Below are 17,238 nucleotides of genomic sequence, written 5' to 3'. Positions count from 1 at the left end.
CACAGTTACCTATCCCAAATTTTAATCCTTGTTAGGCTGTGTTTTCATGTACAAACTGAACTTTATTATCAACATCTAGGGTCGATATTGGTTTGTTTACAAATTGTGTTACACGATGAAGTTAGTAAAGTCACGTCTGATCAATTTATCAATATAATGATGGATCGAAGTTCACCAAAGAGAATGGATGTATTCGTTCAATCATCAAGTTTCAGGGGTTTGTTTTGCTTTTTAGAATTTGAAAGAGTATATAGGCATATTTTTGGGAATGCCCTGAGAATAATATTTGCTTATAGAATTTTTTTACTGTAAATTAAATATCGCCTACATAATATCTGGCAGGATATTTTTTTATATTACATCATTTGTTATGTTTATTTAGTCTGAAGACGATTATTATTTAATAAGGCGATTGGGTTATCATTAGAACTGATATATATATGTGAAAATATCTTTAATTTTAGAAATTAAAATTATTGTATTTGTAGTGTAATTAAAATTATTATTGTATTTACATATACACAGAAGGGTACATATAATTTTATTAATAATGATAATAAGAACAATTTTACGCTATCACACAAATTCCAAATATTAACATTTCTTTTTTGCACCAGAGGCAAACTTCAATGCATCAATGCCCTCCGGTTGTTTCTTATCGACGCGAGATATTAACCTCTTAAGGTAGGCAATAGCTATATGCGGATTCAGACCTTTCGGACAAGCGAGAGTACAATTCATTATAGTATGGCAACGGTACACCACAAAATCATCTCTTAAATCGTATAATCTTGCCGCCGTGTCTTTATCCCTGGAATCTATTATCCATCTATAGGCGTGAAGGAGAGCTGCCGGCCCCAAGAATCTTCTACCATTCCACCAATAACTCGGACAAGCGGTTGAACAACAAGCGCAGAGAACACATTCATACAGGCCAACCAATTTCGCTTGGTCCTCAATGCTCTGCGCGTATTGGTATGCACCTAGCTCACTCGTGCGCTCTCTGATCAGGTAGGGCCGTATGCCATCGTAGCCATTGAAGAAATGCGTCATATCGACGACTAAATCTCGGATGACATACATATGCGGTATTGGGTAGATGGATATCGTTTTATCTGGTGGTATTTCTGTGATGCAAGCGAGGCAATTGTTCCCTTGAAGATTGATGGCGCAGGATCCGCAAATACCTTCCCTGCAGGATCGCCGGAACACGAACGATGAGTCCATGTCTTTTATTTTTATCATAGCATCAAGCACCATCTTACCACACGTACTGACGTCGAGGTCATAATTCTTCATTTTGGGTTGACCTTTCGATAGGATGCCATCGAATCTGTATACTTTGAATACTCTTCTGGGATCCACGTCTTTCTTTTTAGCTGGAGGAGCTTTATGGCCGGAATAGGATCTTATTATCTTAAATGATAAAGGTGATTTGTTCTTGATTAACAGCCGATTGAACATATTTGAAAACAAATACAATTGCAAAAGTTTAATCCTCTAAAATGTGAAATTATTTTAAAGATACCAAATATATATATATGTCATGTATGTGACATTGTTTGACAATTTCAGTTATATAATATTAAACAATAACATTATGATCATAATAATAGAGTCTTTATATCGAAACGTATGGAAATTCCATATTTAACATGCTATTAAAATATATATCATTGAATAATAACGAATATTTTTTTATACACATTAGGAAAATTTAAACGAAAGGTTATGTAACTACAGTCTTATAGTTGTTGTTGCAAATGGCGTATCTTTTGAATTTGCTTTATTTATTTAATTTGTTTGCGTCTATTCAATACCATGTATTTTAATTTTACTTTCTAATTAAACTATTCGCATTCATTTTACATTAAACAATCCTCTAGCAAAAGAGAAAAATTCATATAATTTATAAATGTGTGAGTATCCTATTGGATGTCCTTTGAGCATAAGTGCAAAACGTTATAAAATAATTTTGTGATAATCTATTCTTCTGACATATCCCACCATTACGCCTCTACTTGCCGACTACAAATTGGAAAGGGATAAAGAAAGGATTGACGAGAGGAATAAAGTAAAGGACTGGGAAGGGCAAGGAAAATGAAATGAGCCTCTGGCTGCACTAACCGAACGAAACACAGCAGTATGCTTTTTCACGCCGGTTTTCTGTGGGGCTGTAGTAGTTCCCGATGCGAGCTGGCCCAATTCGTGCCGAAGCGTGCTCGACTACCACATTCAAAAAATTTATAAACATTTGATATTCTCATAATACAATTATGAACTGCTAATTCGAAAAGCAAACTACAGAGAGGAGCCCTTACATTGGACATTGGCGCAGTGCCTCTGTTGGGTGAAGCCATTAACAAAGACAAGAAGAAGAAGAGAAGAGCCGAAAAGAAACGAAGTAGTTGCACTTTTCAAATATAGGTCGATATTATACTATGTAAATAGGTAACAATTAAAAAAAAACCGGACCGCCTTCAAATTGTCAGAACAAGACAAAATTTTAGTGGGACATCGTGCCATCGGAAGGCTCCAGATTATAAAAAAAAGAATAATCAAAATCGGTTCTCTCAGTCGAAAGATCTGGGGTAACAAAGCAATAAAATACAGTCGAATTGATAACCTCCCTCTTTTTTGATGTTGGTTGAAAAGTCAGACTACATTTAATTTAGATAAGGGTGATCGTAGACTACGCGCTATAATATAGTATATAATTAATAAGGTTTTAATTAGTCTATTTTCGTTCGTAGGTTTGATTTTTTTATTATTTTAATAACCTGAACAAATTAATAACGTTTTTGATTCATTATCCAAACTAAATACCATGTTTAACTTGTACAACTTTATCCCATCACAAAGCATAAACAGTAACTTTGGTTAAACTTAAATTACCCTGTTAAACGTACGGTTAAAGCAGAAACATCAAAGAGCTTAAAATTAAGCGAGCACTAAAGCGTCCTGTAAGTAATCCGTAACATAAGTGTCACTTAATTAATACATTGGTTTATTTATTTGTCTGGAGTAAATAACATATTTGTTTTTTAATGTCACTCAATTTTGAATGTATTTTAAGCAATACTATTTTTTTTATATTAGCGATCCGCGCCAACTACGATCGTGGTTCTATAACATATAACTAGCTGTGACCCGCGGTTGAAACCGCGTAAGTCCGTATCCCGTAGGAATATCGGTATAAAAAGTGCCTGTGTTATTTCAGTTGTCCAGCTATCTACGAAGCAAAATAGTATTATTATTCACCAATAGATGTCAGGAAAAAAAAACACGAATAAAACACGAATATGACATTATTTCAGTTGTCCAGCTGTCTACGAAGCAAAATAGTATTACTATTCACCAATAGATGTCAGGGAAAAAAAACACGAATAAAACACGAATATGACATTTTCTAAAAAAAATTCCTAGCTAGATCGATTTATCGCCCTCGAAAACCCCTATATACTAAATTTCATGAAAATCGTTGGAGCCGATTCCGAGATCCCAATTATATATATATATATATATATATACAAGAATTGCTCGTTTAAAGGTATAAGATATTGCCTATATATACATATAACACTCGCAAATAACGGTTCAGCCGATCCACAAATTAACCCTACGATGAGACAAGCATACAAAAATTCAAACATTTCCTCTTTATAATATCTAAATTAAACTATAAATTAAATGATAGATCAGTCACCTTTGAGCTTCATATGCGTTTTAAATGTACCTATAATTAACCGTTTACTATAGAAGGTATCTTATCTGATATGCATTTGGGGAAAACGTAATAATATATAAGTATAAAAAGATAAACAATGGTAGCAAAGTCTTATCAAACATTCACATATATATCTTTATTACACATTATATTATGGTTATTAAAGCTTATGATATGCCGAAACGGTTTAGGAAGATTGATTATTCCCTCATAAAAGATATAATAAACGTTTTTTATGTTCTTGTCAAATAGACTGATATAATGCGGAGTAAGACGAGCGGCGAATTTAGAAATTTGATAATTTTTTGACGTATATGATATGAGCATTATAGCCATGTTAAGTAAATTTCACAGCAAGCGAGGTTATAGTAATGGCGTCTTAAATTCACTTAAAAGTGTACAACAGAACACAAGAAATCACAACAGATATGTTACAATATCATAGAAACATTTATGTATATATTTATCATGTAAATATTTACTACAGAGTTTATTGCCGGCTATTCTCTGTAGAAACTGCCTTTCGAAAGTAAATGTGTAATATGACTATTTTATAGGGCTTCTATAGGAAGTCTAATTGAATAAATAAATATTTCAGTTTGAGTTTGTTTGATGTACTAACTTTCCGTCCGCAGTTTCGCTCGCGTGTTCAAAGGCAATTCCTGTGAGAATTAGATATTTCACAGCGGTATAAAGTAGCCTCAGTAGCCTAAAAACAATATCACGCAATAACCTCTTTGCGTAGTGAAAGAGAGACAAAACGAAAAAAAGAATGTGTTTGTATGAACGCACTGATCTCAAGAACTGCTGGTCAGATTTGAAAATTCTTTCAGTGTTAGATAGTCCATTTATTGAGGAAGGCTATAGGCTATGTACCACGCGCGAAGCCGAGGCGGACCGGCTCACATTTTTGTACGTATAAAGCACATCTGGTATTAATAATGTATGAGGTAAGGTTGAAATTTCACCAGAAATTGCAATAGATACCTGAGTCTAGTAATCTAACTTTATAGTGCGATTAAAGTTCAAGATTCAGTGTAATGCGACTTCCCAATAACAACTATTAGAGAGTAACGACCGTCCAGTCCGTTCGTTGTGCGGCTTAATATATTCTTTAGTGGAGAAATTTATATTTAGTATGGCCTAATTGTACTATAATCGGTAGACTATGTAGTACAGTCTATTTTGAACCTAGGACACATTTGACATACGATTCTTATCAATTAGCAGTAATTTGAACTATGCATTCAGACCCTTAATATAAACTCTTGGTGTGACACGCTTACATGCATGTTAAGAAATTCAACAAGAGGTAGAAATAAGAATATAACTTTTGAATAGAAATAATGAATCCTGTTCAAATCTTTATCCTGGATTTGTATTCTGAGGTGAGATGTCTGAATAAATTGGTTCAGTGCATATTGCAGGTCGATTCCATTTGCTTTTATATTCTTCGAATGTTCCACTGAAGTGATACAGCTGGTACAGTGTTATTGTTCCAGAAACTAATAAACAGCTCTGTTTCACAGTCACTACGTTTTTCCATATAATAATTCCTGCTATTTAGTTGTGAAATTATATAAAACTATGCTTTTATTGTTGATACATTGGAAATAAAGATTTATTAATGACAAGACATTTGTTTAAGTGTTTATTTACAATATGTGATGTGATTTTTAAGTCTATCTATCTGATAGCTAGGTAAAAGGTAAAGTTTTATGAATGAATGTTTCTGCTAGGTGAAATTTCAATAACGTCAATGTGGAAACTATTGCAATAAGTAATATTAGTGACATGGAGACTTTAAACGGGTGCTTTAAATTTAAAAATATAACGAAACTTTTTAGATATTCTTTATAAACATTGAGAATAATTCAGGTTGTTTAGTTCTCTATTTTATATTATTTTAAAATCGGATATTTTAAATACGCTTTCGTAATACTAAATAGCTAAATTGAATAACCGAGCAGTTTAATTTATCTGCTATCGGGATAGCATTGATATTTTAAACATTAAAAGAGTATATTTCCACGGGGACACGAAAGCTTAGAGGTCTCTAGCGGGGAATTTTAGTGATCGATCGCTCACATATCGCAGTCTATACATCAAGGGCTTTAATGCGAAGACATATTTCGATAAATGCGATGAAACCTGTCCTTTTAATATGTATTTTAAGTCAACTGTCTAAGATTCATTTTGTTATGTTTACTAACCACGTGGTTAGAAACGTCACGCTTTTATGCCTGTGATTGATGCATATAAAGATCATGATGCTTGTATGTTGGCGGGTACATTAATTTCATATTACGTTGTTCAAGATATATTGTGTGTTATACGATTAGCATATATATCTTAAGGCCGGTAACACATCCACAGTGTCTCTCGTGAACGCAAATGGGTGGCGAGTGTAATGTAGTATTTCTATATACTAAGGTCTCCAAATAAAGGCTAATTTATTAAAAGTATAATCTTCTTTACAACCGTATGTATTAGGCTACAGGTTAAGCACGACTAATATATTATAAAGTAAATATATAGCTTCGATCGTGTATTTGTATTTGTATATGTGTCCTTACAGCGGGCATCACTTCCCATCAGGTAACGCGTTCGCTCGTAGCCTTTTCTCTTGCTTGCTTAGCGATTAAATAGCTGCTTTGAAATCGCAATCAATAAAGCATCGAATGAAACGCTATCTGAATTATACCTACATTATATTTTTATATATCTTTAACACTATAACTGCAGTATACAGTATACGAATAAGCTTTTCTATTGTAGAAATAAATGAAGACAAAACGGGAGAATGGGTTGTAGTAGTTTGCTATGTAGGACTGATATTTTTTAAATTAATTTCTTGGATTGAAATAATTATAACATTCGGAGGCCAAGACCCACTTTGGGGTCACCGCGCCAGATAAGTTAGTAAGTATAATTGTTACACAATATACATAACTTTTTTAACGTTTAAGTTTCACTCATATTCGCAACAGATGGTAACAAATTTTGTTTATTCTAGTTCAGTGCAGTAAAGCTGCGAACAATTTATGCGTTCTCTTGTAGAAACATAAATAATTCATATTTTAAGTTGAAACTTCAAACAGACCAGAGTTTACACCGCAAAGAGTGTTTTAAAACTTTACTCAATTTGTACGAAAATATTGTAGAACTTTCAGTTCCTTGCGAGTCTCGCATCGAAAGAGTTGTTAGGGGCTGAAGAATATAAGCGAATTCAATAAATCAAACATTCATCAGAATTGCTATAGTCTGAACCACATTATTTGAATAATTTAAAGGCCATTTATTATTTCGCAATTCACTAATGAGTTAAAATGAATTGGATTTATAGTGGTTAGTTGGATTTACGTGACACAGGGGCTTATCATGTCTAGACCCATATGTAGCTAACAACAAATGAATTACATATTATTTGATTAGTTTTCATCAGGAAAAGCTAATTTTGTGTATTTATTATTGCAGTCAATGATTACGGCACATATAAAAAATACATTATCGTTGATTATTTAGTACTGTTGTCAATGGTTAACGCTCATATGATAAATAAAACAATAAAAGTAAACAGATATCATTAATTTATTAGTGATAATATTACGTGTTGAGCGATAAATAAAGGGTTTTGGGTATTTTATTCGATATGACATTATGTTATACTCGTAATTTTTTTTAAGATCTTTAAACGATAGGTCCGAAGTCTCCAGCGGGGCTTGGTTCCAGGATGCCGACGGGCTCGGGGTTGATTGCGATGACGTCAATGGGGTTCAAGCCGGGCATGGGGGCGGGGATGACCTCAACGGGGGCAACTTCAACAACGTCAACGGGGTCAACGGGGACAACGTCAACGACGTCAACGGGGTCAACGTCGATAACGTCAACGGGGGTTGGGACGATGACGGGGGCTTCGGGGAAGGGCACTTCGGTGATCTGGAAAGTACATAATGTTTAGTAAAAAATTATTTGTTAAAGTATTGGTGTATTTTTTTTTTTAATCAAAAGATGCACGGTAATTTTTTAGTTTAAACACAAGACTTATTAATTGAGCTATATTTTAACAAAGAAAAGAAATACTATTGATAAATAGCACCACGGATATCCTAATCACATTTCAATATATATATTTAATAGCTAAATTCGACCAATAATCATAAAAAATTATATGATACCTGTTGGGTTTGTTTGTTCACGTTAACGATGACTTGTACCAAGGGGCTCTTGGGGACGGCGATGGGTTCGGGGATGGGGAGGGCGGGTTCAGGCTTCAGTTCTGTCTCGCCGGGGACGATACCGGGAATTGCTACCAGGATGGAGTCCTGAAATATTGCATTTTGTAGTCTAGAACGGTTTGTGAGAGATATGTGAGTCAAATAAGGCAAGTTAAAGTTTTATTGTAATTGATAAAGGAATTTTATAATGAATAGAAATTTATGAACATTGGCAACAGGAAGATTGCGAAATTTCATCATGCGTGTATCAATAATACTGACTGACTGACTTTTTATGGAAGGGGGTGAATAAATTGAATTAAAAATTTTAAAAAGTATTCTAAAATCGGGAGTAATTATAAAAACAATAAAAATTAATTTTATTTGTACTTACAACTTGTTGTCCGGCATGAATAGCAGCATATAAGTTGTTCAAAGCATCCTCAAGGTAGGGGATGGCAGCGGGGTCGGTGTTGGGGTTCAGCAGGGCCGCGCTGAGCTGCTCCAGGGTCCAGGAGCTGGGGAAGGCGGATCCCACGGCGAGGATGGTGGCGAGGACGGCGAAGAATTTCATCTTTATCTACGAAATGATGAAATTTTAAATGAAATTCTTAAGTGTTATATAATAAGTGTATTGGGTTTTTTTATGCGACATAGAATAATGTTAGCAATGCATTGTTATAAGCTGAATGTAATTATTCGGTTTGGATTAATTGCATGTCTGTAGATATTATTATATTTTAATTATACCATTGTCACATTGGAATCGTAAAAGTTATTTATAAATCGAAATGTATAAGAAAAAAAAGCTCTTAATGACTTACCAAGTATTGGAATACAAGTGACTACTTCCCTCTAACTATCACTTTATATACAAAAATTTAATGGTTTATGGGCCCTACGTAATTATTATCGAAATTTAATCTTACATCAAAAGAAATATCGACTTACGACACCTCTATAAATTTCATAGCGATAAGCTTCCTGGGTTTTAATATATTGTCATGAAGTGCAATTTATTTTATATGTATCCATTTAGAAAAATTTATTAAATTTAATTACTTTTTTTCTAATTCATTATAATGTAATTAATCGACACGACAAATCAACGAAAACATTTATATCACAAGTTTTTTAAGTTATTATTGTTACAGTTTAGCTTAGTTTAGTTTAATAAGTAATGATGAATTTATAAAAAAAAATAACACACAATAGTCTTCAAACTAATTGAACAATCAATATCTCTTATTCGAATTTCAAAACTAGATTTTTGTCTCTATTTAAATAACATGTTATTTTTAATTATTATGTCATGTGTAAAAATGGTGCAATATACGTTCTTAAGAAAATAAACGTTTGAGCTTTAAGAAGCAAAACAATGGGACAAACATTCAAACAAACCTTGACTTCATTAGAAGTGTAGATAAGGACACCAGAGATTTACGGTGCATTATCTCACAGGGATAGCACAACCTCGCTTAGCAGGTGAATGATACCAAAATGTTCTTATCTTCATTCTTATCAATAATTTTGTGAAAATACTCAAATTTCTACTTATTAACATGTATACTGAGAGTTGTTTCATATTATTCATGTACAAAAACTCGCCATTTAATGCATTGATTTATTGATAAAGCATCCTTGCTTTTGGAGGATAGTGTTTTATAAAATTTTGCAGCAATTTTAAATATAATAATATTTTCAAGGAATGTAATCATGAATTAGACATCTGTCTTATTAGTTTGGTAAAAGAACTTACTTCGCACATAGAGCTAGGTGATTTCTGGTTAAATCGAAATGGCAACTGCATGTGATAATTAAGTTGATTTAAATCGTTGAGACCTACGTCTCAAGAAATTAAAACAAATATTTAGTCATTTATGAAGTCTGACTACCTATATTAGGTTTGGATTAGCGTGATTCTTTTTGTGTTTGATAGGAAATTGTTGTGATTTCATCTTATTTTAGTATGGAGCTCTTCTTCGGGGACGTCACAGGCCCATTTTGCAGATAAGAATTATTGTTATATCCAGTAATGTTTTAAAATAATTAGAGAACAGTTTGATCGTAGCTAACATAATAAAACAACATTAATTAAAAACAATTGTGTATATGGAATATTTATGCCTCGAGAGTAATATCAAATGAAAATTTATTCATCGCATTACTATTAAGATTTATATTATTAAATAACATATAACTCAGTGAAGATGCTTTCTCATGGTGAAAGAAATTTAAATTAAAATCGGTCTAGTAGTTTTTGTGTGACAAAAACATAATAACATAAAACGCAAATATTTCCGCTAGTATGTTACTTTAGATTATAACGGACGATAAAAATATTTATCATTTTATAAGCAAACATTTTCTCAGGGATAGTCTAGTATCCAGGTCACGTAGCGTAAGATCCTGAAGGTGTCGATAAAATCCATTTTGCGTGGAGTGCCCTAGATAATCCTAGGGTTTATTCTCAATGGGCTCCGAACAAATAGCTAAATCAAAAGATATTTTACAGCGTACCCGAATTTTATAGGCATTCATTTGTCAGCTGTGTGTGTTTAGCTCGATATAAGTGTGGGTAGAAATTGTGCATGTGTTTATAAAGTTATCTTTAGTTTTGTTAGTATTAACTGTTGTAATTGTTGTTTTTGAAATATTTGAAAATGAGATCAAGCTATTCAAGATTGAGTCAAAGCTAGTTTTTATTCGAAATTTGATCAGCAATTTTAGTGATAGACAATACTGGCGATGTTCGGTGGCGGCGGAAGCTAAAGCAATTGGGTTGACATGGTCGTTACTGAAGAGTGTAGCCCAAGATCGAAGACGATGTCGGCGCACTGTGATGGCCTTTACGCCCTCTACCCCACATAGGGGCCATAAGAAAGTATTACAATTATAGTGTGAAATAAAAAGCATGAGATAAACGACATCATGCTCAATGAAGGAACCAATCGTATCACAAAACGTATATATTCATGGAATTTTAAATTCCATATATTGTAAGCTAGAAGGTCCGCCCCAGCTTCGTCCGTGTTTACGTATATAGTACTACCAGCATAATATTATATTATATATGATATCAGTCAGATCACGCACATATCCAACGGTGATAGGATGTTTGGAATCGTTAAAATAAACAAACTCTTCAGCTATATAATTGTATTAATATAGATTTACTTGAAGAAGATATAGTTTTATTATGCGGAGACACAAATCCTTATACGATAATTGTTATATGTTTTATGATAATGTGATGAATCGTTTTCATGCGTTAAATATTTCAAAACAATGGTACATCTTTAGCAGATTTTAAGTTTTCAACGTTGAGTAAGTTTAGTCTCTGCTATAACCAGAATGCTTTTCTGATTTTAATGATTTTTGCTACTTGTTTAATTCCCGGTTCAATACATTTCATGTCACTGACTCAGACAGGCAGGTTTTTTCCTACTAACATTCCTTCTAAAGAAAAACATCTGTGAATTGTATAAAAGGAAGTAATTGTAGTAACAATAAATCATTATATATACTTTTGCTGAATTAAAAAATAAAAACTTCCTTACTAATACCTAACACGCGCGTGTGAATAGCTAAGCGACGAGGAAATATTTTTAAAATGATAATATAAATTTATATTACTGTTTAGGAGTCAGATTTGCACTAACCTATCACGTATATTAATTGCTCATAAATTGGCCTTCTTATATTATCGTTGATTAATTTATGATCGTTTTTTTATTACAATGATAGTTTTTATTTATGAAGATAATATAGCGCCACATATGGAAAGAGGATTTTGTAATTTTACACGATTCCACAATTATATTATAAAGAGGAAGAATTTGTATTTTTGTTTGTTTGTTTATAATCGATAAACTCATTACTGGAACGATTTTAAGAATTCTTTCATCATTTGAAAGTTGCAACTTCACTAAATGACATTGGATATGAGGATATGTACCACGAGCAAAGCCGGGGCGAACAGCTAGTATTAGATAAGATAACATGAAGCTTTTATGGGCTCGCGCGTGGTACCCACGTAAATAGCCTATTCGCTAATCTAAATGATAATCTATCTCTGTATCAAATTTCACACAGATATGATAGTGTATTTTCGCTAGAAAGTGAAGCAAACATCCATACATTCTTACAACCTTCCATGTTTAAAAAATTAGTAGGACATATTTGGAAGTGAATACTTTTAATAGTATAAAACTTCGCGATAAAACTTTCTTTATATACTAATAGTAGATCTACCAAAAACATTTCATTAGTAAGAGACCTAATTTCCAATTATAATTCGTAAAAAAATTTTACAGTCATGACTAATGGCAGTGCCTTGTATATTTTTTATGTTGTACATTTACTTAGTAGATTTTTTATTAAGACTATAGTATTTTGTCTGTTCTTGATTTGGTTGTTATATTTGTTTTCTTTATTAGCTAATTATTCATGTATTTTTATTGAAAAAGTAGCAGTTTTCACAATACAACGGGAGCATATATACCAATATTTAACGTAATAAACACAACGTTTAACATAATAAAATTCCTGCATTAATATTAATTAGTATAAATTCTTAGAAGAGCCCGAAAGAATTTGAGATAGAACAAATTCGACAGGTAGGGAAAACCAATTTTCTTGGTACAAATATTTAATATTTAAGCTCAGATATTTGAGAGTAAATAGTCAATCTTAAACATAGAATTTTCTTTCATAAAAGTAAGCAAAGAGAAGGTAATACGTGAGGCTAAGATTTCTAATATGATTTTCTGAAGATGTTACAACACGTAATAATTTATATGAAAATATGACCGCTACTATGAAGAACATGATGAATAATTAAATAATAATGAATTTACAACTTCGCAAATTATCCGTATAGAAACTCGATCTTATGTGTTTTAAAAGGCTATTTACCTGATAACTGTTTGGTTGTACGTGCAATATAAACTAAGTTATCACTCAATAGTGTGATGGAAAGAATTTGAAAAGGTATATAGAATTTAGCGGTGTTTTTGTGAAGCGTTCCGAGCCTTTAAAAACAATAATTTTCATCTTCTAACATATTATGAGTTTTAAATATTGTCGCGAAAGTCGTTCTATACGTTTAAATTTATTAAGGTGTATATTTTCTTTCATTGAGGATGATCCTACATGAATAAATAATAAACACTTTATTTTTAAGTAGTTATACTAACATGTCGGATTTCAATGCTTAGGTTCGCATTGCTTATCTTTCTAAATCATCATCATTATCAGCCCATACACGTTCCCACTGCTGGGACACAGGCCTCCTATGAGGGTTCAGGCCATAATCCACCACGCTGGCCGAGTGCGGGTTGGCAGATTCTTGAGATTCTTGGACATGCCGGTTTCCTCACGATGTTTTCCTTCACCGTTTTAAGCAGTGGTGATGTTATCCACATGTGCAGATAAATTAAAAAATCAATTTATTTCCTGGACGCTCCGCCCCGACTCGAACCCCGATGTATCGATTTTTGAAGTCCGCGCTTCTCACCACTGAGCCACCACTGCTTTTTTCTCTTTCTAAATAACACAGTAGTATTCCCATTTTCGTAATTTTCAAATTTCCGGCAATATCGTGTTCGTACATCCACGAGCTTGGTTTCAAGACCTACTACAAATTAATACAGTTATATTTAAAGGGCGGCTAATCGTTGGGTCTTTGTAACCCTAATTTGTAACTCTGAACTTAGCTAGATTATAGCTGGGATAAAAGGGTGCGCTGGGACGTAATTGTTTTTAAGAGCGGTATGTGTCTATGACATGTTACTACGCAGTTATATCTCGTATGCGTTTGATGGAGTCGTTCTGGAACAAAAAGTATAGTTTATGGGTTTCATTAATATTCAAGTGAAATATGTGTAGTCTGTTTTACGTAAAAACTTGTTATTCGGCTAACTTGTTGGGCTCTTCTGATGTTATTCTGTTTTATATGTATTTGTATACATTCTTAATGTATGATTTGGTGCATGATAAAGAATTTTGATTGGCTTTTGTTTAATTTGAACATTTGAACATTTGATTGATCGTGGTTTACTGTAGGTATGCCCTGCAACCAGCACATTAATTTTGTTTGTTATAGGTAAGATGTAAAAAATAAATGATAAAATGTTGAAAAGCTGATTGCGTTTGTTTGGTTGAGCGAGCTTATCTTTAGAACTGCAGGTCGAATTGAAAAATTGTATTGAATAGAACGTTTATCGAAGAAGGATAAAAATAGCGATGAAAAATCTTGACTAAATATTTCTTTTGTAATCAGATGAAGTTGCATAGCTTATGTTATCGTCAGAAGCAACACTATCATATGCCCACTTGGTTTATGGCAGGGACACCTGCAACGATATTGATATGTTATCATGTACCAAATTATTATTTTCTGCAAAAAAGGTCACTGACGTTCCTTTGGGTGGGGTGATCACTGCAAAATTCTATCGATTAATAATCGATTCGATCTCTAAATATCGAATACAAATAATAAGAGTTTTCTCTCTCCGATCTCCGATTTTGAAAATTAAATTTTTTCGGTTGATAATAATTATAACAGAATACTTTTGGCAAAAGGCATGTTTGCTGATATTCATTCAATTGAAAGTGTCACACCATTAAATACCACCTAAGAGAAGGGGATGAAATTGAGGACAACCCTAGGTGGCTAAAGGTAACCTGTTGCTTGAATAACGATATTATGATATTTTCTTTTTTATTGATTAGTTTTTGAAATGATCACATTTCATTAATAAATTTCAAAAACTATTCTTTGTAAATACACATCTTGGCATATATTACGGAGAGTAAAGTAAAAAGCGTAAGGTGGTTGTCTGGCAGAGATCACTTCATAGGGACAAGGCCATCTATTGTACTACATCATTCTGGTATCAAATTGTTTATTTTCTTTATATTTTTATTCATATTATATTGATACTATAAAGGGTAATAAACAAAGTTAAATTAAAACTGATGTTCATTAATACATATCTTATATCTTTAAACGAGCAATTCTTGTATATATATATAATGGCGTCGTTAAGTAACGAAGTCAATGAGTGTTTACTTTGAGGTTAGACTAATTGTTTATATTGTTTTGTGTCTTCTTAATGCACGTGTTCACTTAAAAATTCCTAAACGATCTTGGAAAAAAACGCTTATAAACAATCTTACTTCACGAAGTTAAACCGAGCAAAGCTCGGTCATGCAGGTGCTTTTAAATATAAACGATAAATGCGTTTTTTGGAAAGACAAACAATAATGTATATCAAATATTTGTGGAGTAAACATCACTTCTATATTTCAAAGTGAAAGGATCATGCCGGCAATTCCGCTAACAAGGAATTAAAAATTCAAACGCCTTAATTGAGTTAAGGAAACTTGGAAGAGATTTTTAAATTATCTATTATACTCTAAATTTTTAACCAACTACTCAAAATTTAAATGAGTTTTGCAGCCGTGCTATTTTTTTTTGGTTCGATTTTTCTTTCATGATACATGGTGCATAAATTTTTGGTTATTCTCATAATCATCATCAGCTCTTCCCAATGCACAAACTGGTCTACGAGGCTTTAGACCGTCGTCGACCATTCTGGATAAGTGCGGGTTGGCGGTTTCCTTACGATGTTTTCCTTCACCATTTTGAGCAGTGTTAATGTGATGTGTGTTGATGTGATGAGCGGAAAGTTGTAAAATCTATTTATTTCATACATGCTCCGTCTTGAACCACTGACCTTTCGCTGTTAGCTCAAAAGTCTTAACCACTGTTTCACAACTGCTCATATAAATTATGACTTACAAACTCTACATTTGTGATCACGTCTTGTTGAAGTTACGGTATCTACGATTCCCTACATTCGATAATTTTTAAATAATCTCAAGTATATCTGCCTATTGCAAAACCGAATTTGAGACTTCGAGAGGTTCCTGCAGATGGGATAATTAAATCAATCTAAAAATGTTCGAGAAAATCATCCCAACATAACTATGTCTCTAATACATTTTGCTTCGCGGAAGACCTTCGATTGGATTGAGGTAAATATTTTTGTTAGCGATACAAATAAAGTTAGTGGGGTCGGAAAGTTTGGGTGAACTAAGGTCCATTTGGAGATAAGCTTAAGTATATTTAGTTTTTCATATTTAAGGGGAAAAAAGATAACAGTGCTTTAAGCAGATTGCGCCTGTGTCTCTGATGCAATGGGATGGAACTCGACATGGCTTCAAACAGATCAGGCGCGAAACTGGCAGCTTTGAGTATTCTACGAAGTTCTAGTCACGGAACTGGGGCTAATGTAGATAAATTCCCAAATGGGAACTGTTAAACAGATGTTTTGATAGAAGTTTAAATAACTATTTAGATAATTGTTTGGTTACAAAACAATTAATTGCGGAATTACGTGAATTATATAGATTACACAGATGTGCTGTATTTAATGTATAAATAATGGTACTTATAGTTTTTCATATGGTGTTTACGTAGACGTGTGACGTGTTCACATCTCTATCTTTCCTCGGCCAGCATATACCGTTCCACAAAAGCTTTTATTGTGTGTATGAAAACATAATCATAAATGTCTGTATGCGAGTGGCAAAAGGATAGGCTATATAATTAAAACTAGCAAAACTAAACAGAATAATTATTAAGCATTTGCTTATAAGAAACGGTAAGTACCTTCATAAATTATAGTAAAATACTATCCAGCCACAATAAACTAAAAATATAGTCGTATTATGTTGAATCTGATTAAACTCATGTAATAGGATAAGGCAGCTTTAAATATTTCGTTTCTGGCGCTATCTATTAAATTTTCTACGGCGACTTATTACAAATATTCCACATCTCCGAGAATCCTAATAACATTATCAATGAAGTAGTCTAAATCATGGAAAGTCAATAATGTAAAAACGACTGAAGCGATATTTCTGATGCAGGAAAATAAAACGTAATTCAAGGTTACTTGGAAGTAAGTTGTGATAATTAATCATTACCTTTTCGACAATCGTATATGGAAAAACGTGTGTGTAAAAATCTTATACAAAACTGGTAAACTTACTGTAAGAATCTGTTTTGTAACTACTTTTCCATTCTATAAACTTACCTACGATACGATTTTATTTATTGGTCTACGTGAAAAAATACCCTTTACAGAAATTATCCTATTAATATTATAAATGCGAAAGTATGTAAACTGTGAAACCGCAGGGTGCAGCTAGTTATACTTAGTCTGGCCATAAATACTGTTACACTTAATTATAAAAAAATATTACATTTGAATTTCGAATCTG

The 17,238-nt window shown here is 32.8% G+C and overlaps 1 protein-coding gene across 1 annotated transcript; it reads right to left on the bottom strand.

Moving 5' to 3' along the window:
- Positions 1-594: 594 nt before the first annotated feature.
- LOC119837257 (succinate dehydrogenase iron-sulfur subunit-like) lies at positions 595-1,464 on the bottom strand. Its single transcript, XM_038362774.1, has one exon. It carries the CDS (start codon positions 1,462-1,464, stop codon positions 595-597), a length of 870 nt encoding a protein of 289 aa, XP_038218702.1.
- Between the last annotated feature and the right edge of the window lie 15,774 nt (positions 1,465-17,238).

The sequence above is a fragment of the Zerene cesonia genome, chromosome 27 (assembly GCF_012273895.1).
Source record: "Zerene cesonia ecotype Mississippi chromosome 27, Zerene_cesonia_1.1, whole genome shotgun sequence".
Lineage (NCBI taxonomy): Eukaryota > Metazoa > Arthropoda > Insecta > Lepidoptera > Pieridae > Zerene > Zerene cesonia.
The sequence above is the reverse complement of the archived record's forward strand: the minus strand, read 5'-3'. Positions and strand labels throughout refer to the sequence as shown.